This window comes from Gopherus evgoodei, chromosome 10, assembly GCF_007399415.2.
Source record: "Gopherus evgoodei ecotype Sinaloan lineage chromosome 10, rGopEvg1_v1.p, whole genome shotgun sequence".
Classification (NCBI taxonomy): domain Eukaryota; kingdom Metazoa; phylum Chordata; order Testudines; family Testudinidae; genus Gopherus; species Gopherus evgoodei.
Genome location: NC_044331.1, coordinates 86129974 through 86156535, shown reverse-complemented (window position 1 = coordinate 86156535; position 26562 = coordinate 86129974). Strand labels below are relative to the sequence as shown.

The 26562-nt window shown below is 46.5% G+C and overlaps 1 protein-coding gene across 12 annotated transcripts in view; it reads right to left on the bottom strand.

The window, feature by feature from the left end:
- Nucleotides 1–26562, bottom strand: part of PDPK1 (3-phosphoinositide dependent protein kinase 1) — a 106642-nt gene that overhangs the window by 23499 nt on the left and 56581 nt on the right. For all 12 annotated transcript variants that reach the window (XM_030579208.1, XM_030579210.1, XM_030579217.1 and 9 more), the window contains 5 exons: nucleotides 16618–16715; nucleotides 14156–14231; nucleotides 5379–5447; nucleotides 4636–4732; nucleotides 3689–3862 (listed from right to left, as the gene is read on the bottom strand). In XM_030579208.1, the coding sequence (XP_030435068.1) occupies nucleotides 3689–3862; nucleotides 4636–4732; nucleotides 5379–5447; nucleotides 14156–14231; nucleotides 16618–16715 (514 nt within the window). The remainder of the gene's footprint in view (nucleotides 1–3688; nucleotides 3863–4635; nucleotides 4733–5378; nucleotides 5448–14155; nucleotides 14232–16617; nucleotides 16716–26562) is intronic.

The following is a 26562-nucleotide window of genomic DNA, read 5'->3' as shown; positions in this document are numbered from 1 at the left end:
TGCCTGGAACTGCTCCTTTTTGTCATCTGGGAGGTGCTGACAGATTGCCTCGAATTTGGAATAATTTGTGATTATATTTGGCTAGAAGTGCCTCATAGTTAGCGATACTGAATTAGAGTATAGCTGAAGAATATGTTTTACAACTGAAGAGGTCTAACCTCTTCCAGTCCCTGTTGCAAGGGGTTGTTCCAGAGTGGTGTTGTCACCCTTTCTTTTGTACCGCTTTGACAACAAGGGAGGTTGGAGTAGGGTGGGAAAAAAAATTCCACGCCCTTAGTGGGGACACAGTATTTCTTGTCTACTTGCTTGCAAGTGGATATTGACACTGGGGTCTGCCAGATCACTTTGGTGGTGTCCAACGGGGCCTCATTGATTGGGAGTGCTCTCTTTGAGAGCAATAGCACAAGTTGCTCGACAATGTCTCTTCAGATCCCTCCAAAAAGAGAATCCGCAATCCTGTGGAACAGTTCTTGGAACAGTTTAAAATCATCCACCGATGCTGGAGGTGGTGGCATGATGGCCTCATTGGGGGACAATGAGGAGAAGTGTATTGGTGGTGTTATCTCTTCCTCAGTTTCTTCCTTCTGCACCTCTAGGGCTTCTGGTTCAGAGTCAGGCCGTCTAGAGACTGATGAAGATGGAGCGCGTATTTGTGTCTCTCTCTGTTCTGTTGACGGTTTGAGAAAGTGCGACATATATGCAGCCCATAGGTTCCAATAGGGCCAATGTGAGGGAACTGGCATATGGGATTTCATCCATGGAGGTTCATACCAGAAACCTAGTTTGCTGCTAGTCTCCAGGTATCGAGGACGAGAAGATGATTCTCTGTGTGGATGCCCTTGATATGATGGTGAAGTCAGCAATGCAATGGAGTACTGCTCCTTTTCCTCCTTGCTAGAGAAGAGTGGTGCAGTCCTCAGTGGTGAAGGGGAGCAGTGTTGTCTCCAGGGAAGAGGCATGAGCTGCAGAAAGTTTGTTATGGAGAAGAGGCGACTCAGGTGTGAGAGATGAACAGCTCTCGTGGGTATCAAAATTCCAGTGGTAGTTGCAGGAGCATCCTCAGCGTCAGTGGCTGTATAGAAACTGGGGGCATTGTCGGTGCCAAGTGCATTATCAAGTGGCCAGTAGATGGTGCCAAGGGTCGCACAGTGCATAGGACTTGCTCAGTGCCAAGGACTTGGCTGGTACCAAGGGCTTGGTCAATGCCAAAGCACTCAGAATTGTTTTAGTTGAGGTGGTCAGCACTGATTTCAAAATTCTTGCACTGTCGTTTTTGGTTCAGAGTGATAGTGTTTCTGTCTGTGGTCCTGCCTATTTAGGGTGCTTGGACCTCTCCTTAGCACTGATACTGGAGGTACACAGATGGATGCGGGACCTAAGTCTTGCCCCTGAAAATGTTGTGGCTACTGACCTCGCAGAGGATGCCTTTCTCTGAGGCAGCTCCTTAGAGGGTGAACTAGTGGCCCACTTATTTTCTTTTGGGCAAAAAACAGTAGATGTTCTCTTGGTGGTATGCGGCAAATGAGGGTTGGCTGATGATTGTGCTGATGGCGATCACCACGTACGAGAGGCATCAGGGCCAGGGTCTGAGGTTGGCCAGAGAGCTCTCTATTAGTAAAAGTTTTAGCCTCTGGACCAAACCTTCAAACTGAAGCAATGGGTACATTTTTGTGAGACGCGTTCCTCAAGAGACAGCATATGCACCGTGCACGACTGTCACTCACAGGGACGGCCTCATGACAGCAGAGGCACCTCTGGAACCTGGAGGATCTGAGCATAACCCTGATAAGGGAGAACTTCTCAATTGGGAAGGGTGTAGAAAAGGAAACCTATGATAAGCTAAAGAGTAACCGAGAGGGAAGAGCAAAGGAATTTTTTTTTTCCAGGAGAAAGAAATAAAGGAAATGGCTAATATCTACAAAGTTATAATGGAAACACTACTATTACTAAAGACTATGGATGTAAGAAGGTCTCTGCTCAGGATTCTATCCCAGACCAAAGGTGGTTGAGAAGGAACTGGAGGTAGTTGGACCGCACAGTATTATATAGACCCCACTCATGGTACGAGACAGAGAGGACTGCATGTGCAGCCCAACAAGCAGTGATACTGAAAATCTTCGATGCCAGGGACACGGGCACTACTGCACTTACAGCATCCATAGGGATGCTATTCAAAGAAGAGCTCAAGAGCTAAATGAGACTCTGTAAAGCTTCTACCAGTTTGAGTTTTCTACCTTGCTTTTGAGGAGAGAATATTGCTTCAACCAGTGGTCACCAGATTGCTTCTCAATTCCAAAGCTGCATCCTCCACTGTGTCCAGAACTGCACTGTGAAATATTACCTTTTTTCTGCAAAAGGCTGAAAGCATGAGTGAGAAAACTAAGTAGCACCGGTTCTTTACACATGTCAGAAACACTGATATCCAGTCATGTGATGCTTATGAGGATAGCGCTCTTCTATCGCAGTACTGCAGCTCGTTAGCAGCATTGTCTCTGCTATCTTCTCTTGGACTGTGAAAAGTTGTGCTTTTTATGAAATTTATCAGAGACATGGAGCCTTCAGGAACCTGAAAAGAATTGCTAAAACTGGTCCTATGTTAGAGATTACTATTCCGCTGTCTGATCCTAATGAAGACTCAGAAATACTGAGGTATTGCTTCTCCTAAAGGAGAGGAAAGGGAAGTAATAAAGACTTCTGATGCACTGCACAACTAAATGTGAAAGACCTTTGGTATTTAAGACCTGGGATGACAAAAGTAAAAAGTGAAGTCTCGCAAGCACATCATTCAGACTTCCAAAAAGTTACACTGACATCTATGTTTCCAGTAAAAGCCTACATCTTTCAGACAGACTATCTGTATTAAGTGACACAAAAACATCAGTTAGCTTTTCAAAGAAAACAGGGTCACATTTTATACTAAGGTTCCATTTATGAGCAGTTTTATAGAATAAATAAATGAATGATCAATCAATTGTTACAGGCACCAACAAAACAAGAGGTTGCTTATAGCTATGATTTATACCTATTAACACCAACTTGAAGAACTGTCCTCATACCCATCTCTAACACATACTACATAGATCTACCAGTTTAACTCGACCTGGTTGAAAAATGGGTGGTGTCACTCCCATAGATAATTTTGCTGAAAATGAAAGAATTGTTTTCACCTACATTTTAGATGGAAAATTCTAGTTTTTCAGCAGAAATAAAACAAAATATTTCAATTTGGAAAGGCTACCATGGTGTCTAATGGCAGCACTCTTCTCTGTAGGCTGGGGCTCCCTGGTTGTTTAGCATTCTCATGATGATTCCCCTCCTGAAGAGCAGAGGCAGTGCACAATGGGAGATGTAGTCCAGCCAGCCCAGGGAGGAGAATGGGAAGATGATGTATCATGGCAACATTTCCAAATAAAAGCACTTCAGTTTTCAGCTGGGGGCGGGAGGGAGGGGATGTAAACAGAAAACAGACACCTTTCACACATACAATCTGTTTGGTGAAACCCCCACTTTTTCCTCAAAAAAAATTTCAATATACATTTTGAGACCAGCACTACCCATGTTTTCTATTAATCATCTCAAGATAAAAAGTGTGATCAAAACACACTTTTAATAAAAATATTATCTTGGCAAGAATTAATCTGCTCTATGTAAAGGTCTCAAGTTGCAATATAGCACAATTGACACTTACATTTCCATAACAATCTTCATCATCTTCAGACATAGCGGGTAAATATGCTGTGAGCTTTGGGGGTGTCTGATGATGCAGATTCTCCCATGTAATGGATTCAAAGAATGGATGAGCCTTAAGAGGTCCATACCCTCCCATTTCTTCACAGCCTAATCTCTTTGTAGCATCCAGAACCTGGATAAGTTAAAATGAAGTCTGTACTTCTTTAAAATAATGACAAGCAGTTTCAAAACGAATTTTAACTTCATAACAGCACAATGGCAATCCCTTCTGGGTTTTAACCTGCACATTAACATGCAGAACCCTGTGACTATTAGTCTCTATGCACTGACTAAAAAGGTAAATATTTTCTGCAGATTCATTTCACTCTTGCTCCTAATCCTCATTGATAAGACAGCACTTTTTTAATCCTCATACTATAAACAAACATTCTGTCACATGTATACTTACAACAATGTGCGATATGGGTTAAGTTCTCTGAAATGCAATGCAAATTAACTTGAATTTTACAAACAATGAAGCTATTTCTGTCTAATAGCTACAGAGAGATGTTTTCAGACAAATAATTTACCTCTTGGCAAGTTGTATGATGCATTAAGAGCAAAAAAGTCTGTAAATTTGTGCTGTAAGTCTGAAGTGTTGTTTTGTGTGATTATGTAGAATAATTTATTTCAGCTTGACTAATAGAGGTGTTCCCCATACACATACCTTTGTCACAATTCAGATGAAGGTAAATTTAAAATGCTGTTTAATAACCAATGCTTACTTTCAAGATGACAATTTGCTCCCTATATGGCCAAGAACTTTAAAGGTTTCTTGTAAGTTTAAAGAGGGCTTGAGAGTTTATAGTAGTTTGAACACAAATGTAGGAAAACTTTCAAATATTCAGCACATTATGCTGTTTCTATGTAATATATTCATCTGAGAACAATATAACGAATATTTACCAAAAGCTTTTCCACAAGGTCTTTTGCCTTGGGGAAGAATTTTTCTGGGAAGTCATATTCCAACTTAATTATCTTCTGAAATATAAGATATTCATTGCTGCAAGAAAACAAGTATAATATTTAGTCATCAGATGTTACCTAGGATACTTTTATCCTGGCATTACACAAGCCAAACAAATAGTATATGGAATTTAAAAAAAAAATAAAAAAAAAATCAATCCATTATTTTTCAAATGTTAAATGCCAGATTCCGGCCAGCCCTTGTTTAGGATGCTCACAGATGACCAGAGGGAGAGCATAAGCAGCTCTCTCACCTTTACAGCCCTGAGCAAGGGATAGACAAAATTCGTAAAGGGAGAATAATTCCCTACTTTTTGTACCTGTTGGGTACTAGATGCCTGAATGGGGGGCAGGAATGCTGAAGTGAGCACAACTGACTCAGTATAGAGATGGGAGTGTGCTGTATCGTCTGCATGGATATGGTAGCCACCATGGTGATGTGAACTGCATGGGAGCCCCTGGAGAATTTTGACTAGCCCTTGGGGACTCCTGGTTGCAGCAAGAGCACAATCTAGCCCTAAATTATTAAGTAGCAGATATATTGAACAATGGTTAAAATCGTTAATAAAAACATTAAGGGTATACTGTAGTTAATTTCACTTGAAAACTCTGCAATTTAGTGAAAACTGAAATAAAAACCAAAACTATAATTTACATATAAAATATAATCTGAAGTCTCTTACCCAGCTCTAAATGGCGGCAATCCGGCTACAAGCTGGTATATTATACATCCAAGAGCCCAGAGGTCAGAACTTTAAAGGAAGGGGGAAAAAGAGAAAAAACCTCATACTAGTTACTGTTCTCATACAGTAAGCCTGTATAATTTAAGTTAGACGACGTTTCTTATTCTCAACTTCTACCAGTCAGGATATCAGTAACACATACAGACAGTGGAAGAGAGTTGAATTCAGCACGATCCACACACACTTCTTACTACATTATTTGGCAAGAAAAGCCAGCTAGCAAAGCTGGCTATAAAGAAAAATTTTATCTTTACTCTGACAAAGTAATATAGTTATGACAAAGGAAAACAGTAATCACTTCAAAGTACAGACACTCCCCAGGTTATGTAAGACCCGACTTATGCAAATTTGCACTTATGGAAAAAGTTCCATAAGCCAGAAATAGGATTTTCGAGTTGAGGAAAGTTTTGCATAACATACATGTCAGGGTTCCCTTCCAACTCTGAACTCTGGGGTACTGACGTGGAGACCTGCATGAACAATCCCCTAAGCTTATTTCTACTAGCTTAGGTTAAAAACTCCAAGGCACAAATTCTTCCTTGTCCTTGGACGGTATCACTGCCATCACCAAGTGAGTTAGATAAAGATTCAGGAAAAGGACCACTTGAAGTTCCTGTTTCCCCAAAATATCCCCCCAAGCCTCTTCACCTCCTTTCCTGGGGAGGCTTGAGAATACTATACCAACCAAATAGGTAAACAAGGTGAGCACAGACCAGACCCTTGGGTTTTTAGGGCACTAAAAACCAATCAGGTTCTTAAAAGTAGAACTTTATTATAAAGAAAAAAAAGTAAAGAAGCACCTCTGTAAGATCAGGATAGAAGGTAATTTTACAGGGTAATAAGATTTAAAACAGAGGAGTCCCCTGTAGGCAAAACTTCAAAGTTACACAATACAGGAATAAACCCCCCTTCTTAGCATAAGGAAAATTCACAAGCTAAAACAAAAGATAAGGTAACGCATTTCCTTGCTATTACTTACAATTTTTGTAATCTTGGATGATTATTTCAGGTAGGGTTTTAGGAGATGGTTTTTCCTGCCCCGGTCCCTCTCTGTCCCGGAGAGACAAAGGAAACACACACAAAATACCTCCCCCCACCGATCTGAAAGGATCTTTTTCCCTTATTGGTCCTTTTGGTCAGATGCTGTGATGCAGTAGGTACTGTCTGTGTGGGGAGTGGGAGAGCAGGGGAGGACTTTAGGGGATGGATGATGCCAGAGCCTGTAACCTGAGCTAGGTAAGGGAGGGGAAAGGCCAACACCTTTACCTGGGAAGGGGACAAAAGAAGGGAGTGGCAGGAGGGAAGCAGTTGGAGTTTGGGCTTGGGGCTGTGTGGGCGGAATTCAGGGTATCCTAGCTAGGATCCAAGCACCCTGAAAGCCCAGAAGGACTCAATGGAGGGGTCCTGACTGTGCCTGCAAGCCCTGCTGTAACCTGTGTTCCTGTTGTCCAATAAACCTTCTGTTTTACTGGCTGGCTAAGAGTCACTGTGGGTCCCAGGAAGAGGGGTGCAGGGCCGGACTCCCCCACACTCCGTGACAACTGGTGTTAGCGGTGGGATATACTGCACCCCGTGGACGGCGCTTCCTGCAGTAAGTGACTGGGGAGCAGTAAAACGAAGGGGTGATTAACCCCTGGGAGTGTGTGCCCAGTGAGAAGGACTTTGCAGTAACAGGGTCCCCCGGGGGATTGCAGCGAGTGGTCCCAGGGGCGGAGGAGTCTGCAGCTCGACCCTGGCAGAGAGGTGGTGACCTCAAGAAGGGCTGGTGCACTAGGGGTCCCCCTGGAAACCGTGGGGAGCGGCGAGCACCCCGGCCTGTGAGTGCCCAGCAGGAAGATGTATGCCAAGCGGCGCAAGTGTGACCTGGTGGAGCTGTGCAATCAGAGGGGGCTGCACCCAGGGAGGCTCAGGAAGGACCAGCTGATTGCCCAGCTGGAGCAGGGAGACCGCATGAATGAACGGAGCCCTGTCTCTGAGGGAAGCAGCCAGGCAGATGCAACGCAGGCACCAGTGTCTGTCCCCGCTAGGAGTGGGCAGCCGGCGGACGAGGGCTTCCCGAGATCCCCCCTTCCTAGGCCTAGGGGAAGGGCGGGGAGGAGCCCAGTGTATACCAAGGGCACCGTGACACCCCTGGCCAGCAGGGGATCCGCCCAGCGAAGCTCACTCCCCAGCAGGGGATCCTCCCGGCAACGCTCGGCATCCGTGGAGCGGACGCGGGTGGAATATGAAAGGGAGCTGAAACGGGAGGAATTCGAGTTAAAGAGGCAACAGCTGGAGGAGAAGGCGAAACAGCGTGAACATGAGCGGGAGGAGAAGGAGAAACAGCGTAAAATTGAGGAGAACCAGTGCCAGCGTGAGTGGGAGGAGAAGGAGAAACAGCGTAAACATGAGCTGGAGCTGGCCCGGCTGAGGAGCACTGAGGCTCTGGCTGCGGTGAGTGAGGGGGGGCCCAAGCCTACAAAGAGCTTTGATAAGCACTTGCTGCCCCGGCGTAAGGAAGGGGAGGACATAGATACCTTCCTGACGGCCTTTGAGAATGCCTGCGAGCTGCACCGGGTTGACCCTGCAGACAGGATCTCAGTTCTCACCCCCTTACTGGACTCCACAGCCGTGGAGGTGTACAGCAGACTGAAAGGGGCGGAGGCAGGGGACTACGAACTGTTCAAACAGGCCCTGCTCCGCGAGTTTGGGCTGACTCCTGAGATGTACCGGAAAAAGTTCCGGAGCCAGCGTAAAACCCGTGAGGTCACATACCTACAACTGGTCAACCGGGCGCAGGGGTATGCCCGCAAGTGGACAGCTGGGGCCCAAACTAAAGAGGACCTGCTTGACCTATTCATACTGGAGCACCTGTACGAGCAGTGCCCGTCCGACCTGAGGCTGTGGTTGATGGACCAGAAGCCGGAGAACCCACAGCACGCAGGCCAGCTGGCCGACCAATTTGTGGACAGTCGGGCAGGGGATGGCAGGGAGGAGTCTCGAAGGAGCAAGCCTGCCTCAACGCAGAGAGAGAGTCATCATGGGACCTCCCAGCGGGGTCCTATGGGAGAACCCCCCCAAAAGGGGAACATCCAGCGGCAGGTCCCTCCGACCCACTCAAGGGGACCCACGAGACATGGGCTGCTATCCCTGTGGCCAACGAGGTCACATACGGGCCCAGTGCCCCAAGCTCAGGGACAGACCAAGCAGACCCAACCCGCAGAGGGTGGACTGGGTAAAAACCCAATCGGAGGAGGGGCTACATTCCCAGGAAAGGGGGGCTGGCAACGTACCACCTGTGGATGCTCCAGGCTCCGGGTTTTTGGTTTACCGGGTGGGCGCAGGGCTGCCCCTCCGGAAGGAGTGCATTGTTTCCCTGGAGGTAGATGGGAGGAAGGTCACTGGGTACTGGGACACGGGCGCAGAAGTGACGCTGGCCCGACCCGAGGTAGTGGCCTCAGATCGGATGGTGCCTGACACCTATCTGACCCTGATGGGCGTGGGCGGGACCCCATTCAAGGTGCCCGTGGCAAGGGTACACCTGAAATGGGGGGCCAAGGAGGGCCCCAAGGATGTGGGGGTACACCGATATTTGCCCACTGACGTGTTAATGGGAGGGGACCTCGAGGACTGGCCTAGTAACACCCAGAGTGCCCTGGTCGTGACTCGTAGTCAGAGTCGGCAAAGGGCACTGCACCCCGACAACAGGGAAGGTACTCGACCCGAGGTGCAGGACCCTAACCCAGGGAGTGGGGAACGCCCAGGGGCACGGTGCAGAGAGGCTGCGGCCTCAGACCCAGCCAGCAAGAGAGAGCCGGCCCCCATCCCTGTCTCAGCTGCTGAGTTCCAGGCCGAGTTGCAGAAAGATCCCTCCTTGCGGAAGCACCGGGACCGGGCTGACCTTAGTGCGGTACAGACCATGAGGAGAGGTTGCAAGGAGAGGTTCCTGTGGGAGAAGGGGTTCCTGTACCGAGAATGGTCTCCCCCAGGGGAAGTAGAGTCATGGGGGATCAGGAGGCAGCTGGTGGTTCCCCAGAAGTTTCGTCACAAGCTGCTGTACCAGGCCCATGACATCCCTCTCGCAGGGCACCAGGGAATCCGACGCACCAGGCAGAGGCTGCTACAGAACTTTTACTGGCCTGGGGTCTTTACCCATGTCCGACAGTACTGCCAATCCTGTGACCCCTGCCAGAGGGTGGGGAAGGCCCGGGACAAGGGGAAAGCGGCTTTGAGGCCTTTACCCATCATAGAAGAACCTTTCCAGAAGGTGGCCATGGACATAGTGGGACCCCTCAGCAAGATGACCCGGTCAGGGAAGAAATACATCCTGGTGGTGGTGGATTTTGCCACTCGCTACCCCGAGGCGGTGGCCTTGTCCTCTATCGAAGCCGACACAGTGGCAGATGCGCTGCTGACAATTTTCAGCCGGGTGGGGTTCCCCAAGGAGGTCTTAACGGACCAGGGGTCCAACTTCATGTCGGCCCTGCTCCGGTCCTTATGGCAGAAATGTGGGGTCCAGCACAACTGGGCCTCAGCGTATCACCCCCAGTCCAACGGGCTGGTAGAAAGGTTCAACGGGACGCTGAAGATGATGCTAAAAACATTTATGAACCAGCACCCGCAGGATTGGGACAAGTACTTACCTCACCTGCTGTTCGCGTACAGGGAGGTGCCCCAGGAATCTACCGGGTTTTCACCTTTCGAACTGTTGTATGGAAGGCGGGTAAGGGGGCCCCTAGACCTGATGAGGGACGAATGGGAGGGGAAGGCCTCTCCCGAGGGAGAGTCAGTGGTGGAGTATGTCCTGACCTTCCGGGAAAGACTGGCCGTGCTCATGGGCCTGGCCAGGGAGAATCTGGCCCGAGCCCAGAGGAGGCAGAAGGTCTGGTATGACCGCACGGCACGGGCCCGTGCCTTCGCCACCGGAGATCAGGTGATGGTTCTCATCCCCGTGAGGAGAAAAACTCCAGGCAGTCTGGGAAGGGCCCTTCAAGGTTATCAAGCAACTGAATGAGGTAAACTATGTGGTGGAGCTCTCAAACCGGGCACATCACCGTCGGGTGTACCATGTGAACATGATGAAACCATACTATGACAGGGGGAATGTGGTGTTGGCCGTGTGTGGACATTGGGAGGGGCAGGGAGATGACCCCTTAGTAGATCTATTCCCTGGGACCAAAGCGGGTTCCCCCCTGGAGGCGATTCCCCTCTCTGATCAGCTGACCCCGGGCCAGCACGCTGAGATCAGGGGGGTGCTGCATCTATACCGACAGCTGTTTTCCAACCAGCCTGGATGCACTAATTTGACTGTCCACCGGGTGGAGACTGGGTCACATCCCCCTATAAGATGCTCCCCTTTTCGGGTCACTGGTAAAACTGCCCAGGATCTTGAAAGAGAGGTCAGGGACATGCTGGCTTTGGGGGTGATCCAGCCGTCTTCCAGCCCTTGGGCCTCGCCAGTGGTGCTGGTTCCCAAGAAGGCTGGGTCAATCCGGTTCTGTGTGGACTATCGAAAGATCAATGCCATCACCGTATCTGATGCCTACCCTATGCCCAGGCCTGACGAGCTCCTAGACAAGCTGGGAGGGGCTCGGTACCTCACCACCATGGATCTTACCAAAGGCTACTGGCAAGTGCCGCTGGACGCAGATGCCAGGCTGAAATCGGCCTTTATCACCCCTCTGGGGCTCTATGAGTTTCTGACCCTGCCCTTCGGCCTCAAGGGAGCACCGGCCACCTTCCAGCGCCTGGTGGATCAGCTACTGGGGGGGATGGAGAGTTTTGCCGTGGCGTATATTGACGACATCTGCGTCTTCAGCCAGACCTGGGAAGACCACATGTCCCAGTTTAAATAAGTCCTGGACCGACTCCGAAAGGCTGGGTTAACAGTAAAGGCTGAGAAGTGCAAGGTGGGGATGGCTGAAGTATCTTACCTGGGCCATCGGGTGGGGAGCGGCTGCCTGAAGCCGGAACCAGCCAAGGTGGAGGTAATCAGAGACTGGCCTGCCCCCCAAACCAAAAAGCAGGTCCAGGCCTTTATTGGGATGGCGGGGTACTATCGAAGGTTCGTGCCCCACTTTAGTGCCATAGCCGGCCCCATCACTGAACTGTGCAAAAAGGGGAAGCCAGACACGGTGATCTGGACTGAGCAGTGCCAGGAGGCTTTCCGGGCGCTGAAGGAGGCTCTGGTTAGTGGCCCAGTTCTGGCAAACCCAGATTTTGACAAACCCTTTATGGTGTTCACCGATGCCTCAGACACGGGACTGGGGGCAGTATTAATGCAAGAGGATGAAAAGGGGGAGACACACCCCATCGTGTACCTGAGTAAGAAGCTGCTACCCCGGGAACAAAGCTACGCGGCCATCGAGAAGGAATGCCTGGCCATGGTGTGGGCCCTTAAGAAGCTAGAGCCATATCTCTTTGGGCGACACTTCACCGTGTACACCGACCACTCTCCCCTGACCTGGCTGCACCAGATGAAAGGAGCCAACGCCAAGCTCCTGAGGTGGAGCCTGCTCCTGCAGGACTATGACATGGACGTGGTGCATGTGAAGGGAAGTGCCAACCTGACAGCGGATGCGTTGTCCCGGAGAGGGGACCCTGAACTTCCCCAGGTCACTGGGCAGAGTGACCCCGCTCAGTTCAGTCTCGAAGGGGGGAGAGATGTGATGCAGTAGGTACTGTCTGTGTGGGGAGTGGGAGAGCAGGGGAGGACTTTAGGGGATGGACGATGCCAGAGCCTGTAACCTGAGCTAGGTAAGGGAGGGGAAAGGTCAACACCTTTACCCGGGAAGGGGACAAAAGAAGGGAGTGGCAGGAGGGAAGCAGTTGGAGTTTGGGCTTGGGGCTGTGTGGGCGGAATTCAGGGTATCCTAGCTAAGATCCAAGCACCCTGAAAGCCCAGAAGGACTCGGTGGAGGGGTCCTGACTGTGCCTGCAAGCCCTGCTGTAACCGGTGTTCCTGTTGTCCAATAAACCTTCTGTTTTACTGGCTGGCTAAGAGTCACTGTGGGTCCCAGGAAGAGGGGTGCAGGGCCGGACTCCCCCACACTCCGTGACAGATGCCAACCAGGTTATTTGAGCTTCTTAACCCCTTACAGGTAAAGGAGGGATTTTATGCTACCTTTAGCTGTATGTTTATGACAGTACGGGTATACATTTCTGACTTATGCAAAATTTGAGTTACGCAAGGCTTTCTGGAACAGAACCACTGCGTAAGTCGGGGGGGCATCTGTACATAACCCAAGTATACATCTGAGCTTGCTTGTTCCTAAAACACTGCCAGCCAGCATACCTGACAGATCAATCAAAGGAACAGGAAAACAACTACTGTTGTAATCTAAGGCACTGATTTGGATACAGCTGTGTGTTCTCCTCAAGAACTACTACTCTCTTCCCGTCTTTAGACAAAACTCCTACAATCACAAAACAAATCTTTCATTGAAGACTTTCATTTATGTCCAAAAGGCTGATGAAACTAAAGAGCATTTGAGGTACATTTTAGGAGAATCACTGTGTAGCAAGATCTTTTTGATATGTTGGCTTGAAAACAGGGGCGGCTCCAGGTACCAGCACGCCAAGCGCATGCTTGGGGCAGCAAGCCATAGGGGGAGCTCTGCTGGCACCGCGAGGGCGGGAGGCAGGCTGCCCTTGGCGGCTTGCCTGCGGAGGGTCCGCCAAAGCCGCAGGACCAGCGGACCCTCCGCAGGCAAGCCGCCAAGGGCAGCCTGCCTGCCGTGCTTGGAGCGGCAAAATCCCTAGAGCCACCCCTGCTTGAAAAGCTGCTTATTAATCACTTTACCACAACATACATTGCACGTACTTTGGTGAAAGACTTAGCATTAACTTTTCTTTTTCAGGATAGGGCTCTCTCTCTAAAGAGCCTACCAACTCAGAAAATACAAGCGCCTTGTAAAGACAGAGTGGATAGTGTCACTTCTAAAAGGCTAAACTGCTAAGAAGTCCTTCACTAGCCAAACTCTCTAAAGCAGTGAATATAGAAGGTATAATACTTAGCTACCTTCTTTTAAAGCTGTGATATATACCTATTTCTAATCACTAATTTTCTGTTGTGGTGAGGGAATATCCAGATACTACAGCCTGAAACTAACTATGCAGGGAGGACAGAGACCAAGCTGCATGGGATTCCTGTGTGAAAAAGATCTTAAGGGAGACATAAAGGTAACTCCTGGACTACAGAAGAGTTCACATGGAGCTCAGTGAAAACACATGTGGATTTAAGGACCAGAGCAGTGGACTAAATAACTTCATTGCAAGGGGGTCATGACTCTCCTTCCAACTACCTATAGAAAATGCAACACATTCTGTTGAATTTACAACAGAAGTTGCTCATGTTGGAGCTGACTTGTGTTCAAAATGGACTGAGAAAGGGTGGTGGGTATTTGGATGCAAGACCACGTCTGCAGCTTTTTGGTTTATTACTGTATTTCCAGGACGTATATCCTTTTCACCATCAACTTCTTTCTCATGACAAAAGTTCAGTCCTGTAGTAAGTCACTATGTCTGTAGAACCCAGAACTCATGAGCAATCCAGTAAGTCAGTTCTCACACATGGAGCAACATTTGCCAATAAGGAAATGTATTTCGATTTAAAACAACCAAGAGATGCTAAAGCAACATTTCTGAAATTATGAGACATTTTAAATACATTTTCCTCTTAATATATTTAAGCTAAATCAATAAAATTCTCTACAAACACAAACACAAAGACTACTTACCTTTTACAGGCAGATTTTTCTGTCAATAATTCCGGAGAAACGTATTGCGCTGTCCCTACAAATGAGTTTGCCCGTGCTGGGAGAAAAGGGAAAGAGAGAAGTAAACCCTTAATTAGATAAATCAAAATTTTATCTATTGAAAGTATGTAACACTACAGAACCCACTAAAATTCTGTGTCTACGGTAAGTACCTTTTTTTTGGATGGACAGTTACAAAATATTTTCACTCCACTTTTATTCTTAGTAGAGGGCAGGCAAATAGGCATTTTGACTGGGCTAGTACATTTTAACAGTTTTGCCAGACTGTGCTATACGATACTACAGTTCAAATATGCTGGAGTCATCACATCTCTTAAAAAGGAGCTCATTCAGCTTGTGTTCTGTTACTTTGCGTTTCCTGCCTCTTCCCAGTGCCTGGCACTTCATAAGCCACACTCCTGGTGTCCAGTATAGTATAAACCACACCTGCTGGGCTATTCTTATGTTGCTAGCTTGTGCTGCAACTAATCCATTGCTTCACTTGTAGCACATGCATCACTCACCAGAAAACAAACCCGTTGGATGAGCGGCAATACTGTCTGGTGTCACTGGAGGGAATATACTGTGGTGGCATCAGGCCACTAAGATTTGTATTGAGATTGGAAGAGAAAGTGCTACTGGGAGTAAGGAACTCCATTCCATTTACATTTAGCAACTCTGACTGTAATTTGAAGAATCTTGGCCCTGAACACACAAGACTTGGGAATTACTCCTTTCTGCCCCCTCCTCTCTCAGAGGAGTCCTAAACAAGCCATTAGCATAAATTTAAATAGTTACTCAAAATTCTTCCTCAGGGCAGTGCCTTGTTATGGTTAGTACTATATTCTATGCTCCTTTACCTAAATGAAAGGTATATATTGCATGAAAAGACACATGATGGCTTTGTGTTCACCTCATGCTATTCTTATTTTTCAGTCTATTGAAGAGCAAGGAAAATCAGCAATTTGTTACAATGCACAGCAGTTTCAAGGCAACCTTTAAGATGGTTATTTATGAAAAACTTTTATCCAAGTCTTTTTGTTGATAAATTGTATAGTCAATTGCTTGACGACATTTAATTCATTATGAAATATATTCAAGAGATCAAATAACTAATGTCAGTCTGGTTTTTTGCTATGTCACAATAAAAATATAGTACAGTAAAAAAGTTCTATATGATACCAGTCTCCAGGAAGCAGTCTCATTCAGTGTTGTTACATTTACCCTAAAGAGGTGTGTTCCCAAAATTATGCCCCTAAAACCATTTTTTTATATCTTACTTATTTACAAGTACATGGTACTGTGTACATCATCAAACTACATTTAACCAATCAGCTGTCTACCTTGTTTTTCTGGTAGTATGGTATACCTCTTAACTTTCTGTTCTAAACACTTGCATCTGAAATACCAAGAGTGTGACGGCACCTCCTAAGTTTGCACTAGGATACAACAAGCCTATATCTTATCCTGTTCCTTTCAGACATTCCAGTACTGGTTTGTGAGAGTAACTCTCTACCTGCTCTGGTAAAAAAAAAATCATAGCAAAGTTGTCAGGATCAGGACAAACAAGATATGAGGTACACCATACTATCAGAAAAACAAGGCAGAAAGTTGTTTGGTTAAATGTAGTGTGTGACGATGTACATGATACAGATAGGGTATAAAAAGTATAGAGTTATATAAGTAACTATATATACATATGCGTGTGTATACACACTTGCACACTAGCCACCATATATTGGTCAACATTTCCTTGTGTGAAATGTTTAAAACACACTACAATACACCACACAGACCCCGTCATTGCATGGAAGATTGTTTCTAAAACAACTTTTACAAATTAAATCCCCAAATGGTGGACATTTCCCAATATGTTATCTCAGTATCATAGTTGTCATCAGCAAAAGCCAGCTTAATGCTAATTATACAGTTTTAAAAGATACCAAACAAGACTTCAGAAAGTTTAATACCCTGTGTTTTCAGTAATAATCTACCATCATTAATTGCACCTGCCTCTCCCTCACTTTTTAATTTAAGTCACTGCCATGGGAGATGAATCCTAGCACATATAAATCAGAGAAGACATGAGGTTTTTCTGGACAGTCAGAAGGATATACTGTTTTGTTTCTTTTCTTCAGAAACACAGAAGAAATAATTAAGCTCCCTTTCCTACATTTTAAACTGGAGAGAAAATTGGCTTTATTCAAAACAAACTACCAGTTTTAAATTAACACTGTATGAGCTGATCCACATAAGCAGAAGTTTAGAGTCAGAATTGTTTTATGACAACCAACAAAACTATATCTAGACTATAGTATAATCACAGGCAGTGTTCAAAGTTGATGACAGTTTAACTTAAATTCAAGATATTTACATTTCAGGGAACTACTTTTTGTTGAGTAGTTCACTGGGATACAGGATCAGAGATATGAACAATTGCATACCTTGTCTACTATCTGCAGATAATACTTTTGCTGTTCCAAAGTCCGTTATTTGAATGTGCATCTCTTCATTTAGCAAAATGTTCTCTGGCTTAAGGTCCCTGAAAAAGGTGGAGTCTCAAATTTAAAATTAAACACATGAAAACTAGATATCACATTTCACTTCCGAAGCTAACAACAGCCTTAAAAATGAATTCTGCAGGTCATAACACTGTATATACAAACCTTTGTACATATAAATTAATCCATCAAAAAACCACAGAAATTCTGTAAATACTATTGTGGCAATTTTTATTTGACCTAGGGGAATCAACATTCAGAGTGGGGACAGCAGATTTCATAAAGCCCACTAATTTATCCAATCTTTTTAAAAGTTAAAAGGAGTTAATCACAAAAAGGAGGTCAGCATGCATCTCACTTGTTCAACAAAATCCACCAAAGAGTAGGACAATTGTAAACCTTACATTTAAAGAACATACGAGAGACTGATATGGTAATACGGACATGAAATTTACACTATTTGACTATAATACAAATCACCGCTAATTCTGAAATATCAAGGGCCCAAGAATGATCATCCCACAAAACTGCATGAATGGGACAGAGATGAAAACTATACTAAGGCCATAATTGTGCAAAGACTTATGCACATGCTTAACTTTACACATTGACATGGTCTTGTTTTTTATCAAAACTGGAGGCCTGCAGAAGTCAACCAACCAACACCTAGCTTCAGCAGGATGCTGAAGTTAAACTTACTAAGTGGTTCCACTTAACAGTAAACATGAAAAATAGCATTGCAGGGTTTCACATTTCTTGTGTCGTTGTATCAAAATTTCCCCAGTTTACCAGTGTTTTTTTTGTTTTAAACAAAACAGACACCACACCACCTTTCTTCCAAGTGCTAGCTCTGAAAACTCAGACTGAGATCTGAAAGTCAAGCTGGGGTCTTTCTGGCTCGTGCTTCATCAGTAAAAACTTTGCAAGTCCAATGCTGCTTTCAGTAATCCTTGTGCGACATGATTTTCCTCAGATCATGCCACTTATGTCTGTGCAACAAAATGATTTTTAATGGCAGATTTCAACCAAGAGCAGAATTTGAAGTCTATTGATTTGCTCAGGTGGCAATGCAGCTGAATAATTCAGTTAATGATGCATAAACCAGAAGGTAATCCAGTTCATTCTCCCACAGCCATTTCAACTCTGCAGAGCTGAAAGCAGTGAAAACTGATTGAATACATACAGGAAACAGATCTGCTGAAAAGGTTACTTATGTTACAGCAACTCAAGTTATTTGAGATGTCTTTGTCCATACAGATCCCACCGTTGGTGTGTACCTCTCCATGCATGCAAGTCCAGAATCTTTTAGCCAGCAGTGGCCACTGGAGGATGTGCGTGTGCCCTGCACACCCTAATGCCCATCTTTTCCCCACTCATAAGAGCATAAAGGGTGGAGTAGCCCCAACTACCACTCAGTTCCTTCATTAATATTGATATCTAGGAAGATGACTGTGTTAGTGGGGAAGGATGGTGGGTCATGGGATCCATATGGACAAAAGCATCTTGAAGAAGTTACTCACTTTGTGCAATAATGATGGTCTTCAAGATGTGTCCCCCTGTGGTGCTCCATCATAGGTGTGTGCGCGTCCCTGCACTGCTGATCGGAGGACACTGCTACTGAAGTTCATTAGTTCCAAACATGCACTGTCTCTCCTTGTGCTGTGCCACGAGGCCTGTCAGCATGCATGGGCTAACCCCCGTCAGTTCCTTCTCTACCGCAGAGTTATAGACAAGAACTCCAAAGTAGAGGGGAGGAGAGGTGAGTTGTGGAGCACCTATAGGGGCATGCATCTCGAAGAACCATTGTTACTGCATGTAAGACGGTCCCCTTTGCTCCCGCCTCCGCTCTGTTTCAAAAACCACTTAGAGACCTTCTGGCTCAGCAATCACCAGTGCAGTTTATTTACAGGGTGCAATTCCCACCATCTTCTCAACACATACAGCTTGGGGATTTCAGTCTGAAGGACTTTCCAGCCTCTGCAGCCAGGAGAGAAGAGCTACCACTCTCTGGTTTCCCCCTTTTTGTCTTCCCCCTGGCTTCCTTCCTCTGAGGTTTTTATGGAGCCCTGGGCTAATTAGGCTGGCAGCCATTTCCCCTTTGTCAATCAGGTTCAAGTTTCTCTAACCAGCTCCAATTTACCTCCCTTAATTGGAGCTGGTGTGACAGAGGGTTGGCTCAGGTGTTCCTGCCCAGCATCCTGTCACATTGCTCAAGAGAACTTCCTCTTTTGCTTCGAGTAGTGTCTCTATGGGTGCTCTACTGTCAGTGACTCCCAAGCAGCATCCCTCTTGAAGGGCTGGGACTTTGGAGCAGGTCAGTTACAGAGGACAGTACTGTGGAGCCAAAGATGGCACTGGATGTGGAATCCCCAGTAATTGCATAGCATTCTGCGAAAGAGTGGACTGACGCCCATGTTGCCACTCTACAGATCTCAGAGATAGAGACATTCTTGAAGAAGGTCATGAAAGAAGAGACTGACTTGCTGGAGTGTGTATGAACAGTCTGGAGGGGTCATGTTGCAAACTTGTTAACACTGTCTGATGCAATTTAAGACTCACTTGGAGAGCCTTTGGGCTGATGTTGCAGAGAGCGCAGATCTTTCAGCACTGGAGAGGAAAAGCCTAGGGGACTTCTTGAAGGCCTATGTCCTATCCAAGTAGAAGGCCAGGGTTCTCCTGACATCTAGAGCATGCAATATAGCCTCCCTCTTGTCTTGGTGAGACTTGAGGTAGAAGACTGGGAGGTGAATAAATTGATTCATGTGAAACAGAGAGGGTACCTTTGGGATGAATTTTGGATGTGGCTTGAGCATAACCATGTCCAGAAAAAACACTGTGTAGGGGGGCAGAGCCATCAGAGCTGCTCTCTGTCCTATTCTCTTGGCTGAGGTAATCGCCATCAGGAAGGACACTTTCATTGACAGGTGCATCAACAAACAGATGGCCATGGGTTCAAAGGGAGGCCTAGTCAGTTCTTTCAGCACCAGGTTTAGGTGCCAAGTAGGGATAGGAAATCAAAGTTGTGGGAAGTGGTTTACTATACTTCTGAGGAACCTTTTAGTAGTTAGGTCTGACAGGACTGAGTAGGGCTCTACAGGTTGGCGGAAAGCTGTTATAGCCACTAGGTGACCCCTAAGAGAGCTTAGAGATAGTCCCAACCATTTTAGGGTCAAAGCATAGTCTAGGATATACGAAAGAGTTGTGAATGTTGGGGAGATTTATTAGGACATGCGCTAAATCTGAAACCTGGACCATTTCTGCAGGTACGTATGTCATGTCGAGGACTTCCTGTTGTGTAATTGTACCTCTTGTACCTCCCTTGAACAGGAGCTTTCTAGATGTTGGAACCAACCAGAAGCCATGCCTTGATGCAGAGAATCCCCAATTTTGGATGCTGGGTACATCCTCCATTCTGCAAGAGAAGGTGCGGGATGGCCAGAAGAGGAATCAGCAGGCATGTCACAAGTTGTGCCAGGTAAGGGTACCAGGTCTGTCTCAGCAAAGTAGGAGTAATCAAAATGACAAGCTCTGTCCCCTTTTAATTTTCAGCAGGACCTTGAACGGTAGGGAAAATGGAGGAAAGGCATAGAGAAGGTCCTTGGTCCAGGGGAGGAGGAGAGCATCATCCAGGGAGTGCTATCCCATCCCTATTCTGGAGCAGTAGCATGGACATTTCTTGTTCAGGCGAGTAGTGAAAAGGTCTGTGGATGGTGTCCCCCAGCATCTGAATAGGTTATGAAGCACTGTCAGATGTATCTCCCACTCATGGTCATGTGGGAATTTGCAACCGAGATTGTCTACTATTGAGTTTTGTTCACCTGGGAGGTAAGCCACAGACAGTGTAATGTTGTGGGAGATGCACCATTACTTCTGCGCATAGGGAGGTGTAGCAGGGTGTACCCTGCTCCTGCCCTGAAGGGCTTAAAACAGCCCTGGGGGAAGGTTGTGGCTGGGAGCTGCTAAGCTGGGCTGATTGGGAAGTGGCTGCAGCTGTGGCCATGCCCCAGTCAGGCACAGCTGGCCCCTATAAGAGGCTGTGAGCCAGAAGCCCAGGAGTCTCTCTCTGCTTTTAGAGGGAGAAGGGCCTGTCTGCTAGGGAGTAAACCCCCAAGCTGTATGTGTACCTAAGATGGAGCGGGGCTGGGGGAAGGCAAGAGGAGCTGGGGAGCTCTGGCCTGGAAACCCCCCCAGGCTTCAGGCCTACGGTAAGGCCAACTGGGTACTGGGGTTGCAAAGGGGCAGCCCACGGGAAGGCAGAGGCAGCAGTCCAAACCCCTTTGCCTGTGATGAGTGGCTGATACACTGCAGCCTGCCCCAGGGAATGGGGGTTAAGTGATGACTGGCAGTAGCCAAGACTGAGGTGAGGTGGGGATGGAGGGTTGGGGGTTCCCCAGGGAGGGAAGACCCAGATTGGTGGGGTACTGCCGGGGGCAGCACCCCAGTTAAAGGGGCACCGGGGTCCACGGAGGGAGACAGGGGACAGAGGACAGGCAGATCACTGGCCTGCAGAGGGCGCTCCGGAGCTGGAATGAGATAATTCCTGGAAGTCACCAGCAGGAGGTGCCGCAGGGTAAGTCTGCATGTCTACAGGAGGGTGACTGGCTTCCCTCACCAACTGATGTAGTATATATAGGCTATGTTGTCTGTTAGGATATGTGTGTGTGATACTGTGACGGAAATGGGCACAGGTGTTCCTTACTGCTCTTAGCTTGAGGAAATTGATGTGAAGGGACCACTTGCCTTGTGTCATGAGGCTATTTAGATGTGCACCTCATCCTATGAGTGATGCATCAGTGGTGAGGAGCAATGGCAGTGATGTTTGCCAGAAGGGGACCCTTTGCAAATGTTGGCTGAGTCCTTCCACCAGTATGAGGAGTTTTTGTTCCTGGTGGATGGTGACAGGGATTTGTCCAGCCTGTCCTTGTTTGGTCTGTAAACCAAGCTGAACCACATTTAGAGGCATCTGCAAAGCATAGCATGTGGTATTACTGCCATGCATGCTGCCATATGCCTCAAGAGCTGGAGCCAGTCTGGCTGGTATTTGTGGGCTGTTTTGAACGGTGTCTGAGAGTGACTAAGGATAGGAACCTGTGGTGAGGTAAGAGGGCTTTGGCCTTTAACAAATCAAGATCGGCCCCTCTGAATTTCAGGTGTGGCAGTGGAGTGATGGTTGACTTTTAGGTGTTGATCTGTAGACCCAGTTCGGCAAACAAGTGTACTGTAGCTTCAGTGACTTGGTGAGCCTCTTGCAGAGATTGGCAATTGTCCAGTTAAGGGTAGATCATTATCCCTTGAGAACATAAACAAGCAAGGTTAACCAGTGAGCGTCTATGCTGACAAGTGTAAAGTCTCTGGGTTTGGGTAGAAGACTGGACTGCAGTCTGAGAACTGATGTCAGGAATGATCAGGAGCTGAAGAGTCAGCTGGAGTGAAAGATGAACAACATCTGAAAAGTAGGGGCTATTAGCATTTTTGAGCTTTCTCCAGACATTTTCCTGAGCACTATGGGGATTAACGGGACAGGTGGAAAAGTGCGCAACAGTTATTGATCCCACTGCTAAAGATCCTGGACTCATTCCTCTCCAGGAGCAAAATATAGGTAATTTCTTGGTGAACCTATTTGCTATAAAAATCAACAACAGAACCCCCACCGCCCCAGTCCTGAAACAGAAGACTCAGAACTGAGACTTTTAGCTCCCATTTGTTGGAGATAGAGCCTTTCCAGATGAGGAAATCAGCTAAATCATTTTGAATTCCTGAAAAACTAAGAGTTGGATGCGATGATAAATGCACCATTCCCATAAGAGGATTGCTTCCTGATAGACAGGATGATCTTGCACCCCAAGGGCCTGTTTATACAACACATCACCATCATATTGTCCATCAGGATTTAGATGGTGGAGTTCTGAAGCATGGGCAGGAATATTTTGCAAACTAGATGAATGGGCCATCTACTCTAATACATTTATATGTAAATGCAACTCCTCTTGGGAGCATCAATCCCTGCTTAGATGCATCTCTTACAATAGTCTTTTGCAGGAAGGGTTGATAGAATGGGGACTCTGACAGACCTGAAGGTGGTCTTTATCCACCAATGCAGAGACTCCATAATTGTCAAGGTCACATGCATTGGCAGTTCCAGTGTGTGTCTGACTGATAAACAGCTGAACCTTAGAAACATCCAATCTTAAAAGGGATGCCAACCTTTTTTTTTTTTCCTTTTTAAGAAAAATGGAAGTTGAACCCCTTGGCACAGGCACCTTCATCACACATCAGTGAAGATGACTACCTATTTCAAACAGCAGTAGTTGGTTGTGACAAGGGTCCCTGAAAAGGGAATTGGCATAGACTGAAATTAGACAAAGTACTCATGTTGAACATGTCTAAAACTGACTAGTCAATTGCAATGTTCCCTCTAATTTTTTCCATTCATGTGCAGAATGAATTATGTTCTGTGCACAAATTATCGAGGTAATGTGCAGATGTGCGCCACCAGTAGAAACAAAACCTAGATATAATACATATATTTTCAAAAAGTTGCCATTGGGATAATTACTTCAGCCAGGACAGGTTAGGCATTTTAGAACTCACTACTCAAAGAATTAAATTTAAGCATAAGAGAAATAAATTATGAAATAGACAAATCAAAAAATTCAAACGGCATGTTAGAGTAAAATGACAGAATATGTGCATTGCAGGAAATATCAAGAAGTAACACCACCACCACAAGTATGTGTTGGGAGGTGAGTGTGAAAGAGTATGTGTGAACAGACACTCTCCCACTGTGTGGGAGTGTGTGTCTGAGACATGCGCTGCCTCTAAGTACATTCACAGCCTGGCAAGACTCCCCAGAGGACAGCAGCTGCCCTGGGGAATCCTTCAGGTAATCAATATTGCTAACTCTCACGCTATATGGTGCTTTTCCTTAAAGCCCTAGTGTGTATACACAGGCACAGACCTATGTATAACAGCATGACCTTGAGTTGTGGGAGAAGTGGAGTGGCTTCCTCCCATGATGACTAGTCAGGGGACTAAAACTATCTGTACGCCCAAAGTGTGGCATTCTGGCTGACAGCTCTGACATGGAGCAGTGCACCGATAGAGAAGTCAGACCATTGCCCCAGTACTGGATGGAAGAACACATCTCCCAGACCGCATTCCTCACTGAAACCCCCACCCTCTTTCCCCCACCCTTATTCTACAGAGGACTCAGCCCTCTCTCTCCAGAGGCAGCTCCTGTGAAAGTTACTGTTACTTTAGGGTTTACACATCAGTTTACAGTGTTATGACTCTATATGCACAATGGAAAAAGACACTCAGGGATTGTTTCAATTAAAGCGCAGTATTTCAGATGGCAAAATGCAGCCCAAATGGTGGAGATTCACTAAAATACTGAGCGCTACTGTTTCTTTTCAGCCCTATAATTTGCTGCTGTATGTTGCCCTTTTAAGTAGATTGGCACTCAAAGCAGACACAGCAGCAGCCACCAGCAGGCTTCCTCAGTCCCACTCTTGAGCCCTGTCGCTCCCCTGGCTCAGCAGAGATGGGGTACGGGGGGGGGAGGCACACCCTGACATCAGCACCCTCCTTCTCCCCCACACTGCAAAGCAAGTGGGAGGCTCCCGGGAGCAGCAGCAGCGCGACAGTGGGCAGAAGCACACCTGAAGTGCACAGCACTGGATAGTTTGTTGGGCAGCCGCCTGGCCATGCAGCTTAGAGGGAACTTAGGGAACGGTCTCTGTCTTTCAGATAAGAAGGCTCTTACAAGCATCCCAAAAGGTCTCTGATAACAGTGAGGGCACCTCAGGCCTTTGTCTAGACAAAGATAGTGGCTCAGACTCCGCTTCCTCTTCTGGAAAGGACACAGAGCTCTAGAGAATGGAGGCCCTCTTGAGTCCTTCAGGTATGAAGTGCCTCATCTGTCCTTAAACTGAAAAGGTCAGGACCTTCAAAAGGTAAGTCCCTGATCATAGTCTGGACTTCTAACAGTGATCTGTGGATAGTTAATACCACCGTAGCTATAGCCCTAGCTGCAGGATCAGAATCATCTAATGATGCTTGAAGAGCTGTCTTTGGCACAAAGTAAACCCCCCTATGGCCACGTTACTTAGCTCTTTCTTAATATCATACAGGAGTTTTTTGTTCATTTGCATAACCCTGTTCTTCTGGAGAAAATTGTAGTTGGCCAACAAAGCTTGATAATTGCTTATCTGCATCTGAAGAATATACTTTCCTCAAAAGCAGGTCCATTTTCCTGGGGTCTTTCTCCCTGGGAGTCAACTTGGGGGAAGGGGGGGAGGCACATTGCTTGGATATTTGTGGGCACTTGTAACCATAAGAAACAGTGGGATTAGATGTGCAAAGAAATATTCAAACCTCTTGGGAAGTATTTGACATTTATGATCTGCTTTCTTAGATGTTGCCACAACTGAGGCAGGGGTTTGCCACAGTTCTTTAGCAGCAGCGAGTACTACCTTATTGAACGGCATGGCCAAATGATCCAGAGATTGAGAATCCTCTTGAACCATCCCAATAGGAATTTCTAAAAAGCCTTGGCCTTCCTCTTAAGCAAGGCTTGAAAAGCACTGAAATCTATTGTCGCAGATGATGACACAACAACTGCTTCATCCAGAAATTAAGAGGATACAGCAAGCAGAAAGGGCTGAAATTTACATTCCTCCAAAGGCTCTCCTTCATCCTCTCTAAAACGAGGAACCTGTTCAACCTCTTGCATGATAGGTTGATCTGCAGAATGTACAGGCTTGGATGGTTCCTTATGAAGGGACTGATTCCTTCACCTTAACGTAGAAGAGTCAGGGCCTGGAAATTGCTGCGGGTTCAATCCTGGCCAGTAAGGTCACATTTATGTCCCATAATGATAAGGCCTGGAATACTAAAGTAGTGGAAACAATGGCATTTGAGCCCTGTCAGAAGATGGGACCTCTGAAGAGAGAGTTTCCTCTTCACCTCCCTTTCCAGGATCATATTTGGAGAATGAGGATAATACAGAGCAGTACTCCTAGTGTCACAAGAGGAGTCAGAATAGTAGAACTTCTCCATAGAATCCCTGTATCTCCTAAGAGACAGCCATTGGTACCATTGATGAAGGTCGAAGGGATATCTTCATGTCTAGTACCTTTGGTTCCAGTACAGAAACTGCCTTCGAACCCACAGAAAGCAGAGAAAAGTCTGTTAGAGGAGAATTCAGTTCTGGAGTGATCATTAAGTCCACTGGAACTATAAAAGGACACTGCAAAATAACAGGGACTGGTACCAATGTAATCAGCATCAAGCTTGCTGGTACTGGAGTGGCTGACACAGCTGTAAGCAGAGTTCCAAGGAATCAGTGATAGATGGTTCTGCAGCCAATAGTACTAATGAACTGGTAGGGACAGTAGCAGATCGCTAGTGTGATTGTGAGGTAGATAAATCCTTAAAGGGTTTGGTGGTATACTGTGCCAGTTTGATTTTAAGGAAATCAGCTTGGAAGCCTCAGCATAATATAATTTGGATTTTTTTCTTTGTTGGTACTGGAGATTTTGACTAACACAAGGTCTCTCTGCCTTCAGCAGGTGGGATTTTTCTGACTGACCTAGGAAGGAAAAAGGGTAATTCCAGAATGTTTCAGAGCAGTATGAGGTCTTTGGGGCTTGTCTTCACTGAAGACTTAAACTTAAGCACGATCGTGAGATCTTCCCACAGCACTCTTCAAGTGCACACAGTCACACACTTCTATCAGTGCTACACAGCATAATAGCCACCATTCCCTGAGCTATAGAGCAGACAGAGAGCTGGGTTTTAATGTGCATTGTTATCTTGAGGTAACTGCAGTGCAGATGTGCAGCCACAACAGTTGGGACACAATGGTCCTCCAATCCCTTCCCATAA